Source organism: Lygodium microphyllum, chromosome 25 (assembly GCF_053477565.2).
Source record: "Lygodium microphyllum isolate KBCC chromosome 25, Lygodium_microphyllum_v1.1.10, whole genome shotgun sequence".
NCBI lineage: Eukaryota > Viridiplantae > Streptophyta > Polypodiopsida > Schizaeales > Lygodiaceae > Lygodium > Lygodium microphyllum.
This window is the reverse complement of record NC_141159.1, coordinates 67,628,199-67,648,754: the sequence shown is the minus strand read 5'-3', so window position 1 is coordinate 67,648,754 and position 20,556 is coordinate 67,628,199. Positions and strand designations below refer to the sequence as shown.

The window sequence follows — 20,556 nt, the reverse complement described above, 5'->3', positions numbered from 1 at the left end:
AAAAATAATGCCATAAATGATGACAAGTTGGCCAGCATAAAATGTTAAAGTGATTATCATAAAATGCCAAATAAAATGCCTAAATAATCTAGGAAAAGTCCTATTGCCCTATCCCACTAGCGTGCACAGACTTAGCCATGGATTGGCATATCTACTAACAGGCATTTCCCCTAATAATGCACCATGAGGTGTAGTGAATGGAGGATAGGTAGATGGTGGGATGGGGAACAAGAAAGTGGTAGGAGCTGAGATGGACAATCCAACCCCCAATGTGCTTTGAGTGGAAGTGGAGTCTAATCCCAAATTTTGGAATCAAAATGTGATTAGTTCAGAATATGAAAAAGATAGTGGTGGAATGGAAGGGAGTTGAGAAGTGTGGTTTACTTGTTCAAATGAAACAGATGGTAGAGATATACCTGATAAAGGGTATCTCCCTCAAGAGCCTTTTCCATTGAAGTTAATGCATTGAAAAACATCCGGATCCTGCACACCAATAGGAGAAACAAAAGAGGGTTTTGGCTCATATGATTCAAAAGGATTATAATAACCTAACACAAGGCGTAGCTATGATGGAGATGGTTCTCAAAACCTCCAATGATAGAGAAGCTTGATAGGGCATCATAGAATCCCCAAAAGAAGATGCCTGAGACATAATGAGTCAAAATCGAGTCGCATGTGAGTCTCGCACAAAGACTAGCCTCCACAATCACTGCAACATACTCTTTAGAAGAGCATCGACTCTAATACCATGTCAAGATATCCTAGAGTTTTCACTAAGGAAACACAACATGTACGACCAAGACTAAAACACAAACTCTGACAATGATAAGCAAAACTCAAACACAAAGAGGACAAACTTTGAAGTGGATGAATGCTATAAATGAATGTAAGAGTATACAAAATGCCCAAGAGCAGAGCAATGTCAAAGAGTGATGTCCACCGGAGACAAATCCCAGGTGCTATGACCACTAGTTGGAGTGCGAAAGACGAGGAAAACACTAACTGCTGATCACCAAGCACTCAAAAGACAGAGGCAACAGCAAGGATGATGCCTAAAGCAGTAGGCAATAGTAGGAAGCTGCAAACGCAGCTGTAGGATGACCATCAACAAGGAGAAGATGGTCACCAACGAGTAAATGATGGTCACCAACTACCACTTGGGGGAGAAAAGGCCAAACGCAGACTGCAAGCCTGATGCCTCATGACAAGGGAGAGTTGCCACCTGTTACCTCGCTAATGGAGAGTTGGATGTAGGAAGGAGGGGGTAGTTTGTAAGGTGGCGATGGCAAATGGATCAAATGCAGCAAAGGAGAGAGAACTTGCACCAAAGGGGTGAGACTGCATGGTGAGCAGCCTCTCTATTTATAGACGTTGAAGGGTGCCCAAAAAAAATAGGGTTTTTAGGGACCACTAAAACTCTCTTGAACGGCGCACCACTTTTAAGTTTTTCATTAATTAAGCATGTTTTGGGGCTGTTTAAAGATGCTCATCAACTATAAAGAGTGTTTTAGCGCAACACACAAACCCCAATGGAGTAACAGACACGTAGTGCCACTTGGCATGCAAAAACTTAATTGTGCTTTTGCTTGCTACTAGCCTATGGGGATGGTGGATTGTAGTAGTCCAAGCACAATCTTCTTCATGATGGTCGACGATCACTATCAAGATAATCACTACATGGCCCGCAAGTCATGGTTGTTAAGCCACCAAGAAATCTCCACTTAATTAATCATATTTTCAAAGCACTCAAAACATTCCCAAAAAGGACTAAATCAATTAATATGAGAATTTAGATGATTTGACAGAGCAACTAGCTTGGAAAGTTCTATAGAAGGGACTCGGTGTGCACTGGCACTTTCACCCCTTGCTCTAACACTCCTACACCAGCCATCCTACCTCCCCCCGCTTCCCCCAAACCTGTCTTCAGCATTCTCTCTCCTCTTTCATCATCATTTCTCATCACAAGCTGCCACCCTACTTCCTGCAGTCCTCAAGTGCTGTCATCTGCCTTTCCAGCCCCTCCACAGTGGTGTACTTTGATTTCAAGCATCCTCCAATTGCTGTGTTGTGATTCCAGCCACATCAGTCTCCCCCAGAGGCAGTGGCCAAGCTGCTACAATGCTGTATTTATCAGTCCAGTCTTCTCACATTGTTGTGTTTTGATTTCCATCCTGCTTTTCTGCTGTTGTGTGCTCTCTGTCATTATTTATCCTCTAACTGCTGCATAGGAAAGTCCTCTATGTCAAAGCTGCTGCCAATGTGGTCTACATCAGATTTCTGCATTGAGATTGGTGGTTTGCTGCACTGAAGATTGGTTCATGGGTGATGAGTCTCTCCCTCACCCCTCCCATGAGAGGTGATGGCTGTTGTGCAGCCTCTGCTCCTTGAGCACACAGTCATATCTCTACCTTACTCATTCATCATTCATTCAGCACTCATTATGCCTTAGCACGGAGAAAAATGTCTTCATACTTTCTTCTTCTTATCCTTCTCCAAGTCTCCCAGATTTTGGCCAAATGGCAAACATGGTTTCCTTGAATACATACAAGAAGGTGGCCCAACTTGGCCCCACAAAATGGTCCTTTGTCTAATTCGGCATAGGCTAATCAACCTTCTTGTAGGCAGGCTGGAGGGAAGTGCATATCTAGCAGTTAGGTCCTTCATCTTCTCTAGTCTCCTCTTTCACATAAACTAGCTTAGATCCTTACATTGTCGGTGTTAGGCCTTTTGTAGGTTTCCCTACTTATCCTCAAGTACTTGCCACTTTGCACCCGAGTGTTCTACTGCTGGTAATGCCATCCACGCACCATGCACCTCCAATCTACTTGCTAGTGAATACCCCTATGCTTCTTGGTGCTAATGTGTTGGGCATCACCCCTCATACATTTTACACCTTTACCCTTAGCCACTCAAACGCAAGGATATCTATTTTGTGCTTATGGTGCACCTATCTCCCCTCCTTGGGCTACTTAGATGAGCCATGCCCACATCTAGTCAAGCTACTTAGATTGTTGGATCCACTGTGCACACTTCCCTAATGCATGGTGGGCGCTTTGGGGCAAATCCCTGAGTGTACTCCACTCATCCCTTACTCTCTAGTTGCAACAACCAAGAATGAACTTCCTGATAAGACTCGCTTTAATGGGTTTAACCTCATGCAGCAAGTGCTTGAATCCTAGGTCTGTAGGGACCAGTTCTTGGTCTAGACGCTATGCTTGATTCTAGACTTGCCACCCTAATCCGGTGCATCAATAGAATGCTCAAAACACTAGGCTAATGCAAGGGATCTTGCTTGAATTTCACTCTCGATTATATCATTTCCCATTCGCATCTACTCATTGGTATTATATTATTGATTGCTATACTGAGAGAGATTGTGCTTGACATATCAATCTTGATTGTGAGCTTCAAGAAATCTCCATTAAGGAAGGGCATGATCTAAAAGTTAAGTGGGCTGAAAATAGCCAATTTCTTGTCAAGTTTCCCACCACTAATATAATCAGCTCACTTTATTTTTAAATGAGCTACCCCGTTACTTTACCAGTATTTTAATTTTATGCAGCAAGTTATCTCGTTGCCCACATTGCCAACCTTCTATGATTTCAAATGTCAGACCGAGTCCAAAAGAAGACCTCTTCTTCTCCTTTGTTGTCATCAAACAGGGCTCCAGTTCCCACTTCTTTGAAGAATGGAATCAAGGGGTTGCAAGAACTCTCTAGATCACAAGGAAAGTTCTAAAAAGGGCAACTCTCCTTCCTCAAAGAAAACCAAAGCCTCACTACCAGTGCCAAGGTCATATGGACAAGGAGTGTTGTTCCAAGGACATAGGGCAATCTCCCCAAATAACCTCCCAACACCTATCAAACCTTGAACACACCCAAGGTGTGGTCGTCTCCCTAAGCAACCGAGAGATGGTCTTCCTCCCGCAACTTCTCCCATTCTTCCTATCCCTCTTGGTGCCCATACAATCTAGTAGTGATCTACTCTTAATGTGGTTTATGGACAAGCCCCTCAAGATTAACACCTTACAGGACACCTCAAGGCATGGTTGACTAGTCATGTGCCTCAAACTTTACTCCTCAGGGTCATTGATCAATGTGCATCCATAGTCCATGCAATTGACCCATTTGAAAATTTCCCTCGGCAAAGACTTGTCAAAGGACATGCAAGTTGGTGGCCTTATGCTTAGGCTAGATCCTTCTAAGTCCTCTAAGGTAGGTTAGACCGGTATCTCCTCAGACTAGTCTAGCTCTTTCTTCTCCTAGCTACTTAGAAAAATTCAGTCAGGCCCATAGGTTAGTTGTCCGTAGGCTAAGTAACTTCTTAAGACCTGTTTCTCGTTCTCTCTTCCATTGCATCCTCTCTTGGCTTAGCTTTGCATTCTTACCTTAGCACCAAAGCATCTCAATATCAAGCACCGATATGCAAGTTTTGGTAACCCCTCCAATACTTTCGTGGCCTCCTTCCACCATCCGATGTCCTCTCTCCCACATCTAGCAACGTGTTCTTCTTGTGTTTTGCATCACTAGAGCATCTCCACCAACAAGCATCATCTTCTTCCCATCTGGCATCACCCTGGTATCTATGTTTGGTAGTTTGGAGGTCTGTACACATCTTGGTGTCATCATTCTCCAGCTTGGCATCAAGTTTCCTACTCAGGCGTCAATCTCCACCTACTGATGTCAACATCTATCTTTGTGTTTGACAATTAGGAGGCATCTGGCATTTGTGTTTTGCATCTTGGCTCACTCCTTAATGTTTGAGAACTGCAGTTCGCTCCCTTGACATTGTAGGCCCTCATGCCAAAACTTATGTCACAGCCCTTTACTTTTTAGCAAGAGCAGTTGGTAGAGAAAATGGCGAGCAGGGCTGAGAATATCACGAGCAAGGTAGAGCAAGGTTGTGTGTGCAAGGTTGCATTCAAGACTACATACGGGACTCCGTGCAAGCTGAAAATGACACCAACAACTCCAAAACCGTAGCTTCTCTTCCTTTGTTGGCTGAGGAGACTTCACATGGGTGGCACCAGTTTGGAGAGACGGAACCCACATATCTAGGTCTGATACCAACTCTTGCAAATGGAGAGATCTGAGAGAGAGAGAGAGAGAGACTGAGAGAGAGTAGACACTATGAGCTGAAAATGATAGATTGTACTTGCTAAACTAAAAATGATAGAGTGAATGTACAACCTTAGTTCTAAGGTAGACAAAACCCCTAACTAAACTCAAATTAGCTAACTCTAGAACTAACTCTAGAAGTGGTGACATAGCTTATTAATGTAGTTGTGTTCACACTACATACCAACTAACTAAAACACTAGGGCCTGGGCACTGCCCATAGAGTTGGCAAATTCTAACGATTGTTGCGAAGATAGTGGCTATTGGACAACCGCTGAACAACCACTGCTCCTCGGCCACACACTTGTATCTCTACCTTACTCTCTTATTATCCATTCATCATTCATCTTTTTCTTCATTTGTGGTTTGTCTGATTCCATCATGTTTGTTGCATTTTACACTCTTTTGTGTTTTCTCTACAAAACCTAGTGTACCCTCATAATGGCTTGTCACCCTTTCAGTTCAATGTATCCTTTCTAGAGGACAGTAGAATCACATATAAGGTAAGACAAGGATAGCTTGCTAACTCTAATTGCACTATTGATCCCACTAAAAAAATGGAGTAGGCACATGAATAACACAACCTCCTTTGCAAAGAAGTATGGAAAAGATGAGGAGAGTACAGCATGATTGATTGGTTTAATCTTATGAAAAGAAAAGCAAAAATGAGAAAGGAAATGAAAACAGCAAAAATTTTAAGTTCTGAGGCATTTCCAATAACTATAGCGATGAGAAAGGTGGAAACAAAAACAAGAAGGGAAACAATGAAATGAAAGAAAATGAAGTTTCATGGAGTTTCCAATAACTTTGTTTCTGAGTCATTGTAGTGATGCTCTTTCTGCCATCCTTAGAGATAGTGTGCTACTTTCTCACTTGCTGAATTTTGAAAGTTACATTAAAGATATAGAAGCTCTCAGACTTCTAAGTGCTAAGATTCAACTAAGGACCAAGTAGGATTTGATAGGTGATGCTCAATCATTTCTTTTTCAGATAGTGGAGGATGACTGTAGCAATGTTATTATAAGATGATGATGGCATTGTTGATGTGTTTTGCCTCACCTAGCCTCCACTGTTAGTATGTAGGTACTGCGCCAGAGGAAGATGGGCACAATGCATGTAGGGCTAGTGAGTTTTTGAAAGTGGTAGAGAGGAAGATTCGTACTCAGACAGCTAAGCTTCTGTATAGGCCCTTTACATGTGAAGAACTAGAGCACACAGCTTAAGAAATGAAAAAAGCTTACAGCCCCAAGCCCTAACAGGTTCCTAATCGAGTTCTTCAACATCTTGCAGGATGTTTGTAGTGAGGATATGTATCGAACATTTAATCAGGTCAGGAATAGAGTACGGGTCTGATGCCAAAATCCCTTGCCAAGGGTGTCATCAAACTCATCCACAAAAATTAGGGAAGAAAGAAGGTAGGCCATTGGAAATTTGGCACCCATTGATACGTTGTATAAAGTCACATGCCATGACAAAGGCATTAGCTTTAGAATCAAAATTTATGCTGTCTTCTGTGGCTCAGTCTTCCCATGCAGCAAGAATTGTTGAAAAAAGATTGAGGCCCCGTTTAAGAACTTCATCTGGTCTCTTGGTGGCCATAAAGTATCATGGGAACAACTCACGGTTACTGCACAGGAAGGGGGTGTCAGACTTGAGATGTTGCATGAGATATTGATTAGGCTTTGCTCTGGACTGCTGAAAGGATTGGATTGTCGCTAACCTTGGCGGATACTTGTACAATTGGACTACATCAGCTAAACTTCCAGGGGGTCCTTGGAATGGACTTACTTGGGAAGATATCTCTTTAGCCAAAAGAGAGGGTTAAGATTAAGAGGTTGGAAGTTTCTCAAAAGTCGGTAGACTGTTTGAGAAAGTGTGTAAACAATCTACACTGACTGGCTTGAAGGATAAGAGAGGTGATCCATTCTAGAAATAGCCCATCTAGTTGCAAGGGGATGCGTACGAGGATGAGTTTTTAAGCCTTGCTGTCAAACCAAGACTATATTGCAGTATATATAATAAGAGATCAAGATTTGAGAAGGTAGATACACACCTTGAATAGTCATGAGCTAGCATGTATGTTGTTCGAGAATATCAAAAACCTCTTTCATCTCAATAATGCAGAGATAGAGAGGTTGACACTACTGAGAGTGGAAAAAAGATTATTGGCTTGCGTCAGTAAGGAGGTGGCCAACTAAAAGCTTGGGTGAAACAGGAAGGGGAAGACTGCTGATCTGCTTAGATTTAAGAAGGATTTTGAGGTGCTTGAGATTGTGGATGTATGGAGAGGAGAAGAAAAGGAGGTGATGGATGTGCTTCAGAGTTGAAGTTGATATGCCCATAAATTGTGCCAAAAAAAGTAACGGGGTGTTCATTCTAAGGTGCAGCATAAGAAGACAACACCATCAACATCAAAGCCTAGCCGAAAGTGCATTTAAGATGAAGATCTAATGAGAAGAAGGGTTTGATACTTCAGCAACATGAAAAAAGGGTTATCAACAATCTTGGAAAGAAACTCCAGCATACAAGTTGTATGTTTTCTAGTGGTCTATACTTTCCACAGCTTGCAAAATCTTCCCAACATCTCCACTTTGTAAGCTATGTGAGTGAAAGAATCAAGACAGTGAGACATCTATTTCAGGCCTGTTCAAAAGTAGTAGGTCTGTGGAAGAAAATTATTGAGCTTAATCAGGATTCAAGGCTCTTGGCTTGCACCATATTGTCAAATGGAGCCAGGCGCTCCTAGGTGACAAAGTCTGCTTAAATGTGGAATGTATGCAGAGCTGTTGGTATGAGGAGGAGTTAGAGCCATAGGAAAGCAGCGCTTTTTGGTTATACAAGAAGAGATATTTTTCATGGAACTATATGGATTGCCTTAAAAGAATTCAAGCCGTTTTGGAGAAATCTAATAAAGCCAAGTCCTTGAAGTCTTTGCGAATTGTAAGGAACCTGATGAAAGAGTTTGTCTAGTTTGTTTTGTTACCTTTCTAAGGCTTACCCAAATACATACTTAATAGCAATGTGGTATTACTTTCACTTTTAAATTCAAATTTTAAGGGTATCTACAAAGGTTTTTAAATACTTTAGAAATGGGAAAGGAGAGTGACTGAACGGACAAGTATTGCCTTCAAATGTTAATTTGAAAAACTGTACTTGCATCTGACTTGCATAATCAAACTTGAACCATACAAGTAACCAATATATATCAGAAAAGTTGGAACTTACCAACTGCTGCCATGCCATGAACCAAAAAGCTCCCAGTGAGCCAAAGGAGAAGAACACTGAAGGCCAGCCATACTTGTGCACGAGTGAAGGAGAAAAAGCAAGACCTGTAACAGATCCCAAATACATCCCACTATACACAAGTGCTAGAGATCTGCTTCTTTCACTGACAGGAATCCACCTGGACAGCAGATTATTCATAGCAGGCATTGCAACTCCCTACATTTCCACATTGGAAAAAATATAAGTGCAAACACAAAGCATATAACAACCACCATTCAGCCAGGCAACAAGCACTTACACCAACTAGCATGAGGTCTTCCAAGCATATGACACAGCCTACAAATATTTAATCAATAAATTTTAACCAAGAATTTCTAGGAACATTGGTGCAAGTTGCTTGAAGTTATCCACTGCTCAGGAATATATGGCAAGACATAGAGAACATTAAAAATACCTCACCAACACCCATGCATGCACGAACAAGCAGTAGACATGGCAGTCCAATCTTTGCTGCAATAGGTGTAGCAACAGTAGCTAGTGACCACCAAATTACTCCAAACCCCAAAACCTGCTTTCCCCCAATGCTATCAGCCCATATTCCCCCTGCGACCTGCAGCATTGAGCAGATGATATGAATTTATAATGTTTTGAGTGCATGCAGAACATACACAATCTCTGTCAGACTCCACAAGCATCTGCTACTCTACACTCCTCACTTAAGAAGTTACATCAAGCAAATGACTCTACCACAACAAGTTAAGGTGACAAATAAGGTGCGAATATGAAGCATTGAAAGACTCGTTGAGTATAACCCAGTATCACTTGGAGCATGAAAATGAATAAGAGACTGTTGGACACATTTGGAGCTGATCCACACTAAGCAAATATAGTTAGAGAATACTGCAAACTAATTTCTTCTCAAAATCCAACTGTTGTTTTTATATTTGTGAAAGACTAACCTCATCTTAATGGCCCATTTAGGTCAAATAGCAGCCTCTTCTTGGAGTTACTCCACATAAATGTATCATTACTAGTTTAAAACAGGATCTTTCTGTGGCAAACTCACTTTCTGGTTAACCATAACAAGAGAAGCAACCAACAAATAACCCTATCAAACATCATGGAAGCGAGGACATGAAGTTGTTGAAGTTAATAATAATAATAACCTGAGTAAGAAGATAGCCCCAGAAAAATGAGGACTGCACCAACCCAACAGTAGCATGGTTCCACTGGAATTCTACAGACATAGGTAAAATTGCTATACTCATATTCACCTGTCAATATCAAAGAAAGAATACATCAATGTGAGATTGCAAAGTTTTAAAAAATCCTCAAATACTCAAGTTTACCCAGCTACAGTGAATACTTCAATGGTTCAATGGCATTGGACGAACTTTTGGGAATAACAATTTTACTTGGCAGCAAGAGGTACAGAAATCTCATAGAGACTTTTAGATGGGCTTAATGCCCAGCTACACAAATATAAGTTTGCACTTATTTGCTTCCTTGTACAAATCCACTGCAGAGTACACTACTGCAACATTGTGAAGCTGACCTTTGAAACAGCTTGGTTTCAAATTCCAAGTTGATTATGAGCAAATAACAGCTCAATAAGCTCATCACAAATGTTGCAGAATTATCCCCAATCACAGATTCAAAACTCACAAGAGTGGTGGAGATATAGCTTGTAAAAATTGCAAAACACATGCTTTAACTCAAATGGGAAGTTAACAAGATACAGCAAACAAAAATGCATCATGGCTAGAGGATAGAGTTGAGAGGAATGGTACTACCTTAGACTCGAAATACAGCAAACAATGCATTACAGTTGGAGATTAGGGTTGACTCTTGAGAGAAGAGAATGTGTTTCTATGCACACAAATCCCTTAAGGAATCATAGAATTGGAAACAGTTACAATCAACTTGAGGGTGAGCATGGAGTCACTAATACTAGGGTTTGCAATCAATCATTAATATCATGTATTAAAACCTAATTTAGTCTCCTTACAACGCAACAAAAAGTGCTCAATTATGGGACTTAACTTGTTCATGTTTTACCATGGTCTCCTACTAAAGACTATCAATCTTTGATTCGACATCATTGTTTTGAGCAAGTTGAGGTTGTGGATTTTCCTGAATACTTGTGTCTCCCACAAGTATAGCAGCTAGTTTGGGAAATGTGGTGTGTCCACCTCAGCCAAAACATGTAAAAAAACAGGAATTATATCTTATGGGATACTGATGAAGAGAAACTGCAAGCGATTCAGATAGAAGTGGAAAATGTCAAGGTATAAGGGGGCAATTCTTTAAATTGAAATGGGGAATGCTCACAGGTGCATGTTATGCCTGCCATAAGTTTGGTCACATCTCATCGGGATGCCCATGTCATGGAAAAAACAATGCAACAATCATAATAAAAGGTTCTAATTAAGCAACAACCTCAAGGGGTGCAAACTGACAAAGAGAAAGCTAAACTTGAAGCTGTCACTTGCCTATACATGGCAATGATAATAGTTTGCAATTGAAAGGAAAAGAACTTGACATCAGATGGTAGGCACACTTCTAAGAGGCCAACAGTTTCTCAAAAGCGCATGGGGCAATCTATAAAGTCTATTCCATCTGTTGTAAAGGGTTCAACTAATGTACTACCCACTATGGCAATAACTAAGTTATGGTCAAAAATAGTGAGAGAAGGATCCTCTGGATCATGATGATACTACTTTTCATGACGCAAAAGGAACTATGTTTACATATGACATCGCAGTGCATGATGATTACATCACGTGAACACACTTAACCTGCATTAAATAAAGTTCAATTTAGCCGGTGTGCCTCTTGCCCTACATAAACATGGCTGTGTACCTTGAATAATATATGCAATAGCTGCATGAACAACCAATTTGCTGGGCTGTACAATTCAGAAAATATTCTACTCCAATGAATACTTTCCAATCCAAAGAGTTGGCCTGCTATGTTTGTCAAGGAGTCCGTTTGAGGTACACAAGAATCTTTCACCGGTTATAAGTGAGCTCATTGGAGAAAGGTCAGCCTGATGTCTTACCCTCAAAGTAACCAAAAATTGCTTTCCCATGAGTTCGTCCAATTACTAAAGCCTATCGCTGATTGCACAATGCCGCTAGCATAATAGATAGGGCTGCTTCTGTCAAGAAAATTGTAGCAACATAGCTTTTCGAGATAACGTATGAATGGTGAGATCTTTACAGCACCACGCTTATTTGGGGAACATCCATTAGAAACAGCCATCAACCTAATGCCTTTCCTATTTGTCTTGGTTTTGCTTTGCAAAGAATGTCCATAGCCATAGACATGAATTTGTCAATATCTACTTTCTGCCACATTACAAATGGAAGAAAAGATTGAGTGTATAGCATTGGATGGATAGAACAATGGTGAGATGCATATGAAGAGGCCAAGTGGATAATTTCGAATACTCTAATTTTTGACACAATTTCTGAAGCGCGCATTGAACCATTTGCTGCAATGTAAGATTACAACCCAATGGATAACACAAATGTCTAACAGGTGACCAGTGTGTAAATCACTGGCATTACCTTCATTGGCCTTCAATCTGAAAGTGATTCACAAACAATTCAGCTAAAACGTCTTTCCATGATGCATGCATTAGACTCTCGTTGCATGCCTTATCTATCATGAAAAGTTTTGATTCATCAAGCAGATTCCAACAATCCTAAAGAATTCCACTATCAAGCCATCCCATCGAGATGATTTCCATCAACCCAATGAATGCAAAGCATCCTTCAGTTGTGCCATAGTCAAAGGTTCTTCCAAACCCAAAGTATCTTGATGAGAAATAATGGACTGAACATGGTGTACAAGACTCAATCTAGCTTCAATCATATCAAGAGTAATAAAAGCTTGCTGAAAATGACAAATGTAAGGACACTTGTCTCTTCAAAATGATACATGTCCTATTCTAAATGCCACATGTCACTTTTCTAGAGAAAGAAGCTTCCAAACATTCTACCCTAAAAATCTCTCAAATAGTTAAGCATTTGAGATAGTTGCTAAATACAAAATTGTTCCTTGCAAAATTCCAGAGCCTGACACAAACAAAATTTCCATTTGAGCAACTTCCAAAAATAGTAACCTCCTAAATTTTACAAGTCACCAAATTTAGCTTCTGGAGAGCTTCACTATATAGGCTCACCGATTCATGGTTTGTTTCTTTGATCATGAGCATCTAGTTTCTACTTTTTGAAACTCATTGTATGGGCTTCTAATCAATGTGACTATCTAAGTGTAAAAGTCTTAGTCATTATATGGGCTTCTAAAACCACTCATTATATGGAAAATCATTGTGACTATCTAAGTATTAAAGTCTTAGTCATTTGCACTTTCAGGTCAATCTAAGCGCTCGACCAGACTTTTAAGTTCTCTTGGGAATCTCGTCAACGACAACCCAAGTATAAATATAGGGCATTCTAGCCATTGGCCACCCTTACATAGAAAGATGAACATTTAATCATATTTTGAAACACTTAAATAATACAAATTGCCTTTCAAAGTACACGAGCATCAAATTAATTTGGAATCATTGAGCCAATATGTCTTCGTAACAAATGATATATGGAAGATTTGTTACATATAGTGAAACAAATATTTTTTGGTGTGTTAAACATGGTATTGATATTAATCTATCTCCACTTCCTTTGGGGATGAAATGCATTAGTCCTTTCGAGGGTCTCTCTAACATAGTCAGTAATAACATAATCTCCTAAGTCTCTGAACACCTTGTCTAGAGTATTTAGGCCTTGTGGAGTGGAAAAAATCTCTACTAACCCGGTCGCCCCACTAAGTCCAAAAAGAAGCTCTTGCGTGGAATATGTACTCCAATCTAGCTTCCTTCATGGTATCAATCCTTACTCTAGTGGTCCATATCCTCTCATGTGTCCGTCTACATCTTGGTCATCTCTCCCCCTCCCTCTGTGAATAGCCAATGATGATTTGGCAGATCTTTCCTTCTCTAGAGCTCTGTCTCCTCCTCGTGGCCTCCTCTCTAAAGAAGGAACAAATCTCCTATAAGCTCTCATCCAAGTCACAGGCTGCCTATCCATCTGAGAAGTGTCCAGATTTCCAAGTTTGTGCACCTCTCTCTCCAAGATCGTCCTCATAGAACAAGTGCTCTAGAATCCTCAGACTTAAGTGAGGTCTTCCTACTCTCTCAAAAGAAGTATCTAAATCAGTGAGTGGTACGAGAGGATCATGCTAGATATGAGGTCGCCTCTATTGTAGGCTCAATCATCCACATAAAATAAAATGATCCAAAGAAGATCCTAGCTCCCACCACTTTGTAACCCTTGGATAATTAAAGTAAACCTCTAGACTTGCAAAACTCTACTACCACAAGACTTGGAATCTGATATGAAATAAGAACTCCTCCCAAGCAACCTACTCTCCTCCCCTAATGAATTTTTGTGTTTCTCTCTCTCCTATTCTCAAGAGCCTCCACCACATTAAGGTCAACCCCTACCATCTAGTGATCGACTTATGGCAGAGACTAACTAAGAATATTCTAGGACTATCTCATATCTCGTTGACCATCGAAGGCATAAAAATGACCAACAAAGCAATGAGTACCTCCTTCACTCTCACCGAGACCCACATGGCTCCCCCTCAAATCAAAATATCCTAGCCCTATACTGACTGAGTTCACTACTCCTCAACACACTCTAGTCTGTATCTCCATGGCATCTATAGCTACTACCCAATAAGTGTGGCTCTGACCTGATAGTAACTTCCCATATCATCGAGATATCCTATCTACCAAAAGATGCTGCTCCTATGACATGAGAAAAACAATCGACCCTCCTAACAAAGCTTGGTGCAAATCCTATCACACAAGGCTTCGACCTTGCCTAAACTATCATCCTCCAAAGCCTCATACATTCCATAAAGTACCCTCATGGAGAGTGTCTCAACCTCTTAGACCAATGTGGTTCTACACCCCATGCATGCCTCTATTGCCTCCTAGCATACACCTTAACCTGTGCCCTCTTTGCTATCTCTACTCTACAGCTGTAGTGGTGAAAATTCCTCATCTCCTGCTCACTCTTCTGGGCCATCACCACTTCCCTTGCCTACTAAGTGTTTGATTTACTTGTCTTCTATGCTTCTTATTATTGTGAGAAATGGCACCAGCTATGGAGGAGAGAGAAAAAGAGACAAGGAGAGTGTGAGAGCTGAAGTGAAAAAGTAGAGTATACTTGCTCAACTAAAGATAGAGTGAAAGTACAACTAATGTTTAGGTCAAGGGTTAACCTAACCAGCCTTCCACCAGCTAACTAGAGTTAGGTTTATTATCTCTAGAGCCTAGTGTCACTACTTTAATGTTCTAAAACACTAGGTGTGCACACACTACATTGACACTTTAATAAGTCTCAAAGGCACAAAGGATTTGTGCATCTGCTTTGGAAAGCAGAAGGCATAGTGCGCAAGTCGGGGAAAAGCCCCAAATTTCAGGTGGCAGATGGGCTCAGATGCAGACTGATGCACTAATTGGTGGCAGCTGGGGGCTGAGGGAGCTCAGCTGAAGGTGGCATGAGCAGGGCAGCTCTGTGGACAGGGCAGCACAGGAGAAGAGGGTGGTGGTGCTGTCTAGGCAACGCACAGGGCAAGGTGGATGAAGTGGGCAGCTAGAACAGGGCAGTGCACCTATGGACAAAGCTACACAGGTGGCAAGACACAAGGCTGGGCAAAGTATTTATTGTGGCAGAGGGACCCCTCAGCCAGCTGCCAAAAACCTCCAGATCCACCTCCAAATGGCTGGAAAATGGTTGCCCCAACATCTAGTTCAATGGCCGCTGTTTGATCAGCAAGCATCAACAGTGCCATCAGAGGAGATCACATGAAATCAGATGTGTTGGCTCGGACAAGATGGGTCAGACAAGAGTTGCCATCCTTTGGACATACACAACCTCACTTCAGGGGTGCCACACATTCATATTATGATCTCAGGACAGGAGAGGAGCCACATGTAACTGAAGAAGGAGAAAGAACCAGCAAACAAAGGAGGACTACAAATGGAACCCTAAGCCAAACAATAGGAGGAACTAAAATGGAAGGGAGCACACAATCACACCACAAATGTGGAAGCAAAGGAGCAATGTACCTACATATGATGCCCTATACATTGTAAAAAGAAAAAGAGGCTCAATGCCCCTTTACAAGAATTTGGCCCGCTTCATGCAGTGATTGATTTGCCACATTATTTCTACTTGAGCTCGATAAGCACACTTACACCATCTTAAAAGACCTTGTTCCAACCAACCCTGCTTATTCCTCTTCCCCTAATGTCTATTCTTCTTCAAGTCCTTGAGTGAGTGAATCGACCCAGACAGCATCAGTGTTTGTGAATTTTTTCTTGCCAGCCTATGTTGTGGTTACTCATAAAACAGGAAGGCCTGCGTTGTGATCACTCATAAAACAGGAAAATCGTGGACTAGCAAAAAGCATGCAGCCTTCCGGTGTGAACAAAACAAAAGAAATAGAGAGAGAGAGAAGCACATACCCGATCCATGTTACACAGAAGAAAAGCAAAAAAGCAGAGCAGAACAATTATCCAACGCTTTGGAAGCTGCCGCCACCATGTTGAGCTAACAACAACTTCAGTGTCACCTTGCACATATCCCTTTGCTAAGCTAGTTTCATCATAGGAAATGACACTCTGTTCTGCTGCAGTATCAACCTGCTTCATGGGTATATCTGAAGCAATAAACTCGGATGGTGCCTCATATTTAAGATCTCCAATTCCAACACTGTCAGAATGTGGACCCTGCCCATTGCATAAAACATTTGATTTTTCAATCTTGGAATTGTTGATAAGTCTATTCGCCAAGGGATCTGAAGACAAGAAGCATGTGACCTTCCGAAGTGACTTATGCTTAGAGTCATTCATGGCAAAACTCTCATGTTGAACTGACACAATTAAGTGACCCATCAGCCCACTGCTGCCCGATCCAAAGCTTGAATACTCACTTGAGTATCTTCCAAGGGTTTTTCTTCTTACTATCCTCTGTGAAACAAATGGGTTTCCAACTTTTTCCATTTTATTATCACACTTGTACATTTCCTGCCTTTTGAGATTCCTTAGATTATATTGTCCTGCAGATAAATTGAAGTTTGTAAGAATCATTCCACAGTAAAGTCTACATAACAAATCACAAATCTATGTTTGCCCATGGGAACTTGAAAAACTAGTGAAAAACTGCACTGTTGGTCAGCAGGCCCATGAAAAACATGAATATAAATAACAAAATTCAATCCCTTGACCTCCAGTATCAAGGAGCAGTAGAGCAGGCACGGTTTCTCTGCTTTTCCACTAAACAGTCAGAAGAGAATTCGATGCAGTTTGTTTGACAACAGCATCACTTCACTTACAACTATTGGATGCACAGCATCCTACAGCTTTGTGGAAATGTGAAACATATGAAATATGCCACATCAAATTCAGTGCATATCACAAAACTGTCTTCTTTCATGTGAGGCTACACACGTTACTCCCTCAAATTGTACAACAGCAATTCCCAAATAAGGATATTTTCAAGCAAAAAGCCAATCACTTGGACATTAGAGGCCACCTTGAACAGCAGTGGTCAGCCAGCAAACAACAGCACGCAGCCTGAAAACACTTCATAGAGAGTAGCAAAGCAATAGTCGGGGCCAATGCAGGAGTAAAACACAACAATTTACAATGAAGTAGCAGCAAAAGATGCACTTGCAACAGCCACAAACTGTGATAGGCCTTATTTCAACAATATATAATAGAGGGTAACCAAGAATCACAGCCTAACACACACACACACAGAGGCTGAAACACAGGCATAACCTGAGCTGGGGAAAGCATCTAGAAGGGACATCCCTATTATAAAGACTGAGAGCAGAAAAAGCAACGAGCAACACGATGGCCTACAAAGCATCAACTAGTCAGGAAGAGGAAAGCAATAGCCAAAAACGACCCTAGAGCTCTATTACCATGTTGGCAACAGAAACTCAAACTTAAGGAGGAGGGTGAAAGAACATGTGAGAAAAGCTTGCCCCATTGATTGACCTAGTCAAAGTAGGTGAAATACAAGAGTGCCTATGTAAAGGCACACATCAATTGGAAAGGGATCACATAGATGCCTTACAAATCTCAAAAGACTTCCAACGTAAATCCGATATTAGGTATACATTGTGAGTTATGATAACAACCTAGAACTTAGAATATACAGTTATTATCCCTTCTATGTTCCACGGATTGCCATCAAGGTGTTAGAGATTTGGTCACCTCCAAGAGGTCCCAAAAGCATATCCTGAGATGGTACAGAGACAGGTGGAATCGTAGCATGTAGGTTCCTCCCGTCGCACTACTGCTGCTGCCATCATGCCCCGTGCTCCCCCCCATTTCTCCCACCCTGCCCCCCCGTGGCGGGCTGCGCCTCCCCCTCCCGCCAAGCAAGCCCCCCATTCCGTCAGGCCCCCGCGCTGCCCCCGTCTCCCTCGCCCTGCGGCCCCCATCTTGTCGCACCCCCCGTGCTGCTTCTGTCTCTCCCGCTTGCCCTCCTGGGGCATGCTGCGCCCCCCTCCCCGCCAAAAAACCGCACATCTGCCCCTCCTCGCCACCGCCCCCCTACCACACGACATCTCCTCGTCTCCAAGCTGCCCCTCGACCTCCCTCGACCAAACCCCCCCCCCCCCCCCCCCAATAGCACAGCAACTTGATCAGTAGGTCCTCAACAAGGATGCACAATGGAAACCTCTGGCCAGACGCCGGTGCATTCTGCGAGTGCCCCCAAGTCAAACACCTTATGCATTGTCCTTTTTGAGAAACAGCTCTTAGCCGTCCATGCCACAGAGCTGGAACTAAAAGAAACAGCAATCTTTGGTAAGGTCATAAGACACTCCCCATCCAAGGCCCAGCTTTGGGATTAGCTTCACTCCACGCTATGCATTGGCACAGCGCAGATTGCGGAGGCAGTCCTCATGGGTCAAGGGGTCTCCATGGTTCGACTCACCTCCGCAAACACAACCCATGAGCTAGTGGATAGCTCACCTTATGCCTCCACAAAGGGGGTCATCTATATGGTTCCCTGGTACAGTGGAGGAATTCACACTCCACAACAAGTTTCTTAGACACCCAGTCACCCTACTATTCCCCGGATTGGCGGTAGAGTATCGTCAGTTAATGGAGGACTTTGGACAGCTCTTCTGCACAGTTCTTCCTACCTCCTTCGCGGATGCAAAGACAACCGTAGGAGTCCCGAAGGTACGGGTGGCTATGAAAGATACAAAGAACATACCTAAGTTTCTCAAGATTGAGGCAGGTAAACATTCCGTCAGGCAGCACGTTATTGTGACTGGGCAGCCTAGGCAGTGCCTACGATGCCATGACTTTGGGCATCAAGCAACAGACTACATGCGCTTCAGAGCCAAGGCAGCTCCGTCGACAGGCCCACAGGTGGATGCCGACAGGCCCACAGGTGGATGCTAACGGTTTTACATGGGTCCAAGGACGACAGAGAGGGAGACGGTAGGGGAAGCCTCAGTCAACCTCTCAAACAGCCACGGCAGCAGAGAGCAGAAGGGCAAGCGACGTACCCTCAGTAGAGCACCCCCCAGCTCGTCCAACCCAGGAAGATCAGAGACCTCCATCTGTTGAGCTAAAATATGCATTACTTACTGATTAGCCTCTTAAACAACCCCAAAACACACTAAAAATGCTCCTTTTAGAGTAAAACCCTAAAACGGGGAGCGGTTCGAGAGAGTTCAATGGAAACCCTAAAACGGGGAGTAGTTCGAGAGAGTTTAGTGGAAACCCTAATTTTTGGGGTGACCTTCCACATCTATAAATAGACAAGTTGCCCCCATTCAGCCATTATCCTTGTTTGCAGGTTACACTAGCCCATACACCCTCTGCTGCTGTTGGCGCCCAGTTTCCAGCCTGCAGCCCGCCTCCATCTGCTGTCCAGCCATCATTGACTGCAGCCACATTATCTTCAGCCTGTCCATTGCTGTAGGTGACAACTCTCAGCTGCTGGCAACTGCTCCAGACTGTCCCAGACTGCTGTTCAGCCTGCTGTCCATCATCTCCAAGGTCAGCCAGCCTCCGTTTTCAGCATTGCAGACCCTCACACTGTAAACGCCCCGAACAACGTAGTATGCTTAACAATTATGATATTCGCTTGTTTTCGAAACTTAATATAAAAGAGAATGAACACTTAAAGCTGAAAGTGAAAATTACTCACAAAATTACAGCCATGAAAATGTAAAAGTAATGGAGACAAGATTGAGGGTTGAAGATGGGCAACCCCCCCCGAAGGAATGTATTTCTGCTCAATCCAAGTCCCTTAGGGAAGAGCTCAGTTACAATCAACCTGAGAGTGAGAAGAAGTAATTCTCACTCTCACAAGATCATGCAAAGATGTACAAACACACATGCATTATCTATTATGCAATGATAAAAACTGATTTCTTTACAGTATGAGAGAAGAAAAAGGGGAATTCAGCCTTTCTCCATCGTTGATCAGCAGTACATGGATAGGGCTTGCTTCTTGTAGCTAAAATGGAAGAAAGAGCTCAAGAAGGAGGTGCTGTAATGAATTTACAGGCTTGCTGTCTTGTAAAACAACAGTGATAGAAGAGAGAATATGGAGGAATTTGATAATGGAGAAGTGGGGGATGATGATGGGGATGGATGGGGCCAGTTTTTGGCTATCTGTGGGTTCTTTACATGAGTTTACAGCAAAGAAAAATGATGTTGAATGAAGAAAAACGAGCTCTTATTTATAGGAGAGGGGAGAGCTAGTACAAAAGGGGAAAGTGGAGTAGCACAAGACAAGTGTCCAGCCACATGTCATGAGATGTGACAAGTGGTGGGACACTTGGAAACTTGTGTGACAAGTGTCTTGACACTTGTCTCTTCTCTATGGCCTTCCTTTTTGGGTTGAATACTGTCACGAATAGAAACAACCAAATTTAGTAAGCACAGTCAGAGTACAGAACTTACTATTTTTAGAATGACATCCCTATTTTTTAGGACTAGCATTTTTAGGCTAATTCGAGGCTCCTAAAATTTAGGGATCTCCTAGAATTTAGGAACCCCCCCAATATGGGTATCATATGAAAGCTTTTTCCGTGTACATCGCAAAAATGGTATCCGAATCTTCATGTGACTTTCCTATGCAAAGAAATGTGC

The 20,556-nt window shown here is 42.3% G+C and overlaps 1 protein-coding gene across 2 annotated transcripts in view; it reads right to left on the bottom strand.

The window, feature by feature from the left end:
- LOC148014327 (sodium-dependent phosphate transport protein 1, chloroplastic-like) overlaps positions 1 to 20,556 on the bottom strand; it is a 66,618-nt gene that overhangs the window by 24,105 nt on the left and 21,957 nt on the right. For both annotated transcript variants that reach the window (XM_087666201.1, XM_087666200.1), the window contains exons 2-5: positions 15,892 to 16,484; positions 9,509 to 9,616; positions 8,797 to 8,952; positions 8,343 to 8,558 (exon numbers count right to left, since the gene is read on the bottom strand). In XM_087666201.1, the coding sequence (XP_087522327.1) occupies positions 8,343 to 8,558; positions 8,797 to 8,952; positions 9,509 to 9,616; positions 15,892 to 16,484 (1,073 nt within the window). The remainder of the gene's footprint in view (positions 1 to 8,342; positions 8,559 to 8,796; positions 8,953 to 9,508; positions 9,617 to 15,891; positions 16,485 to 20,556) is intronic.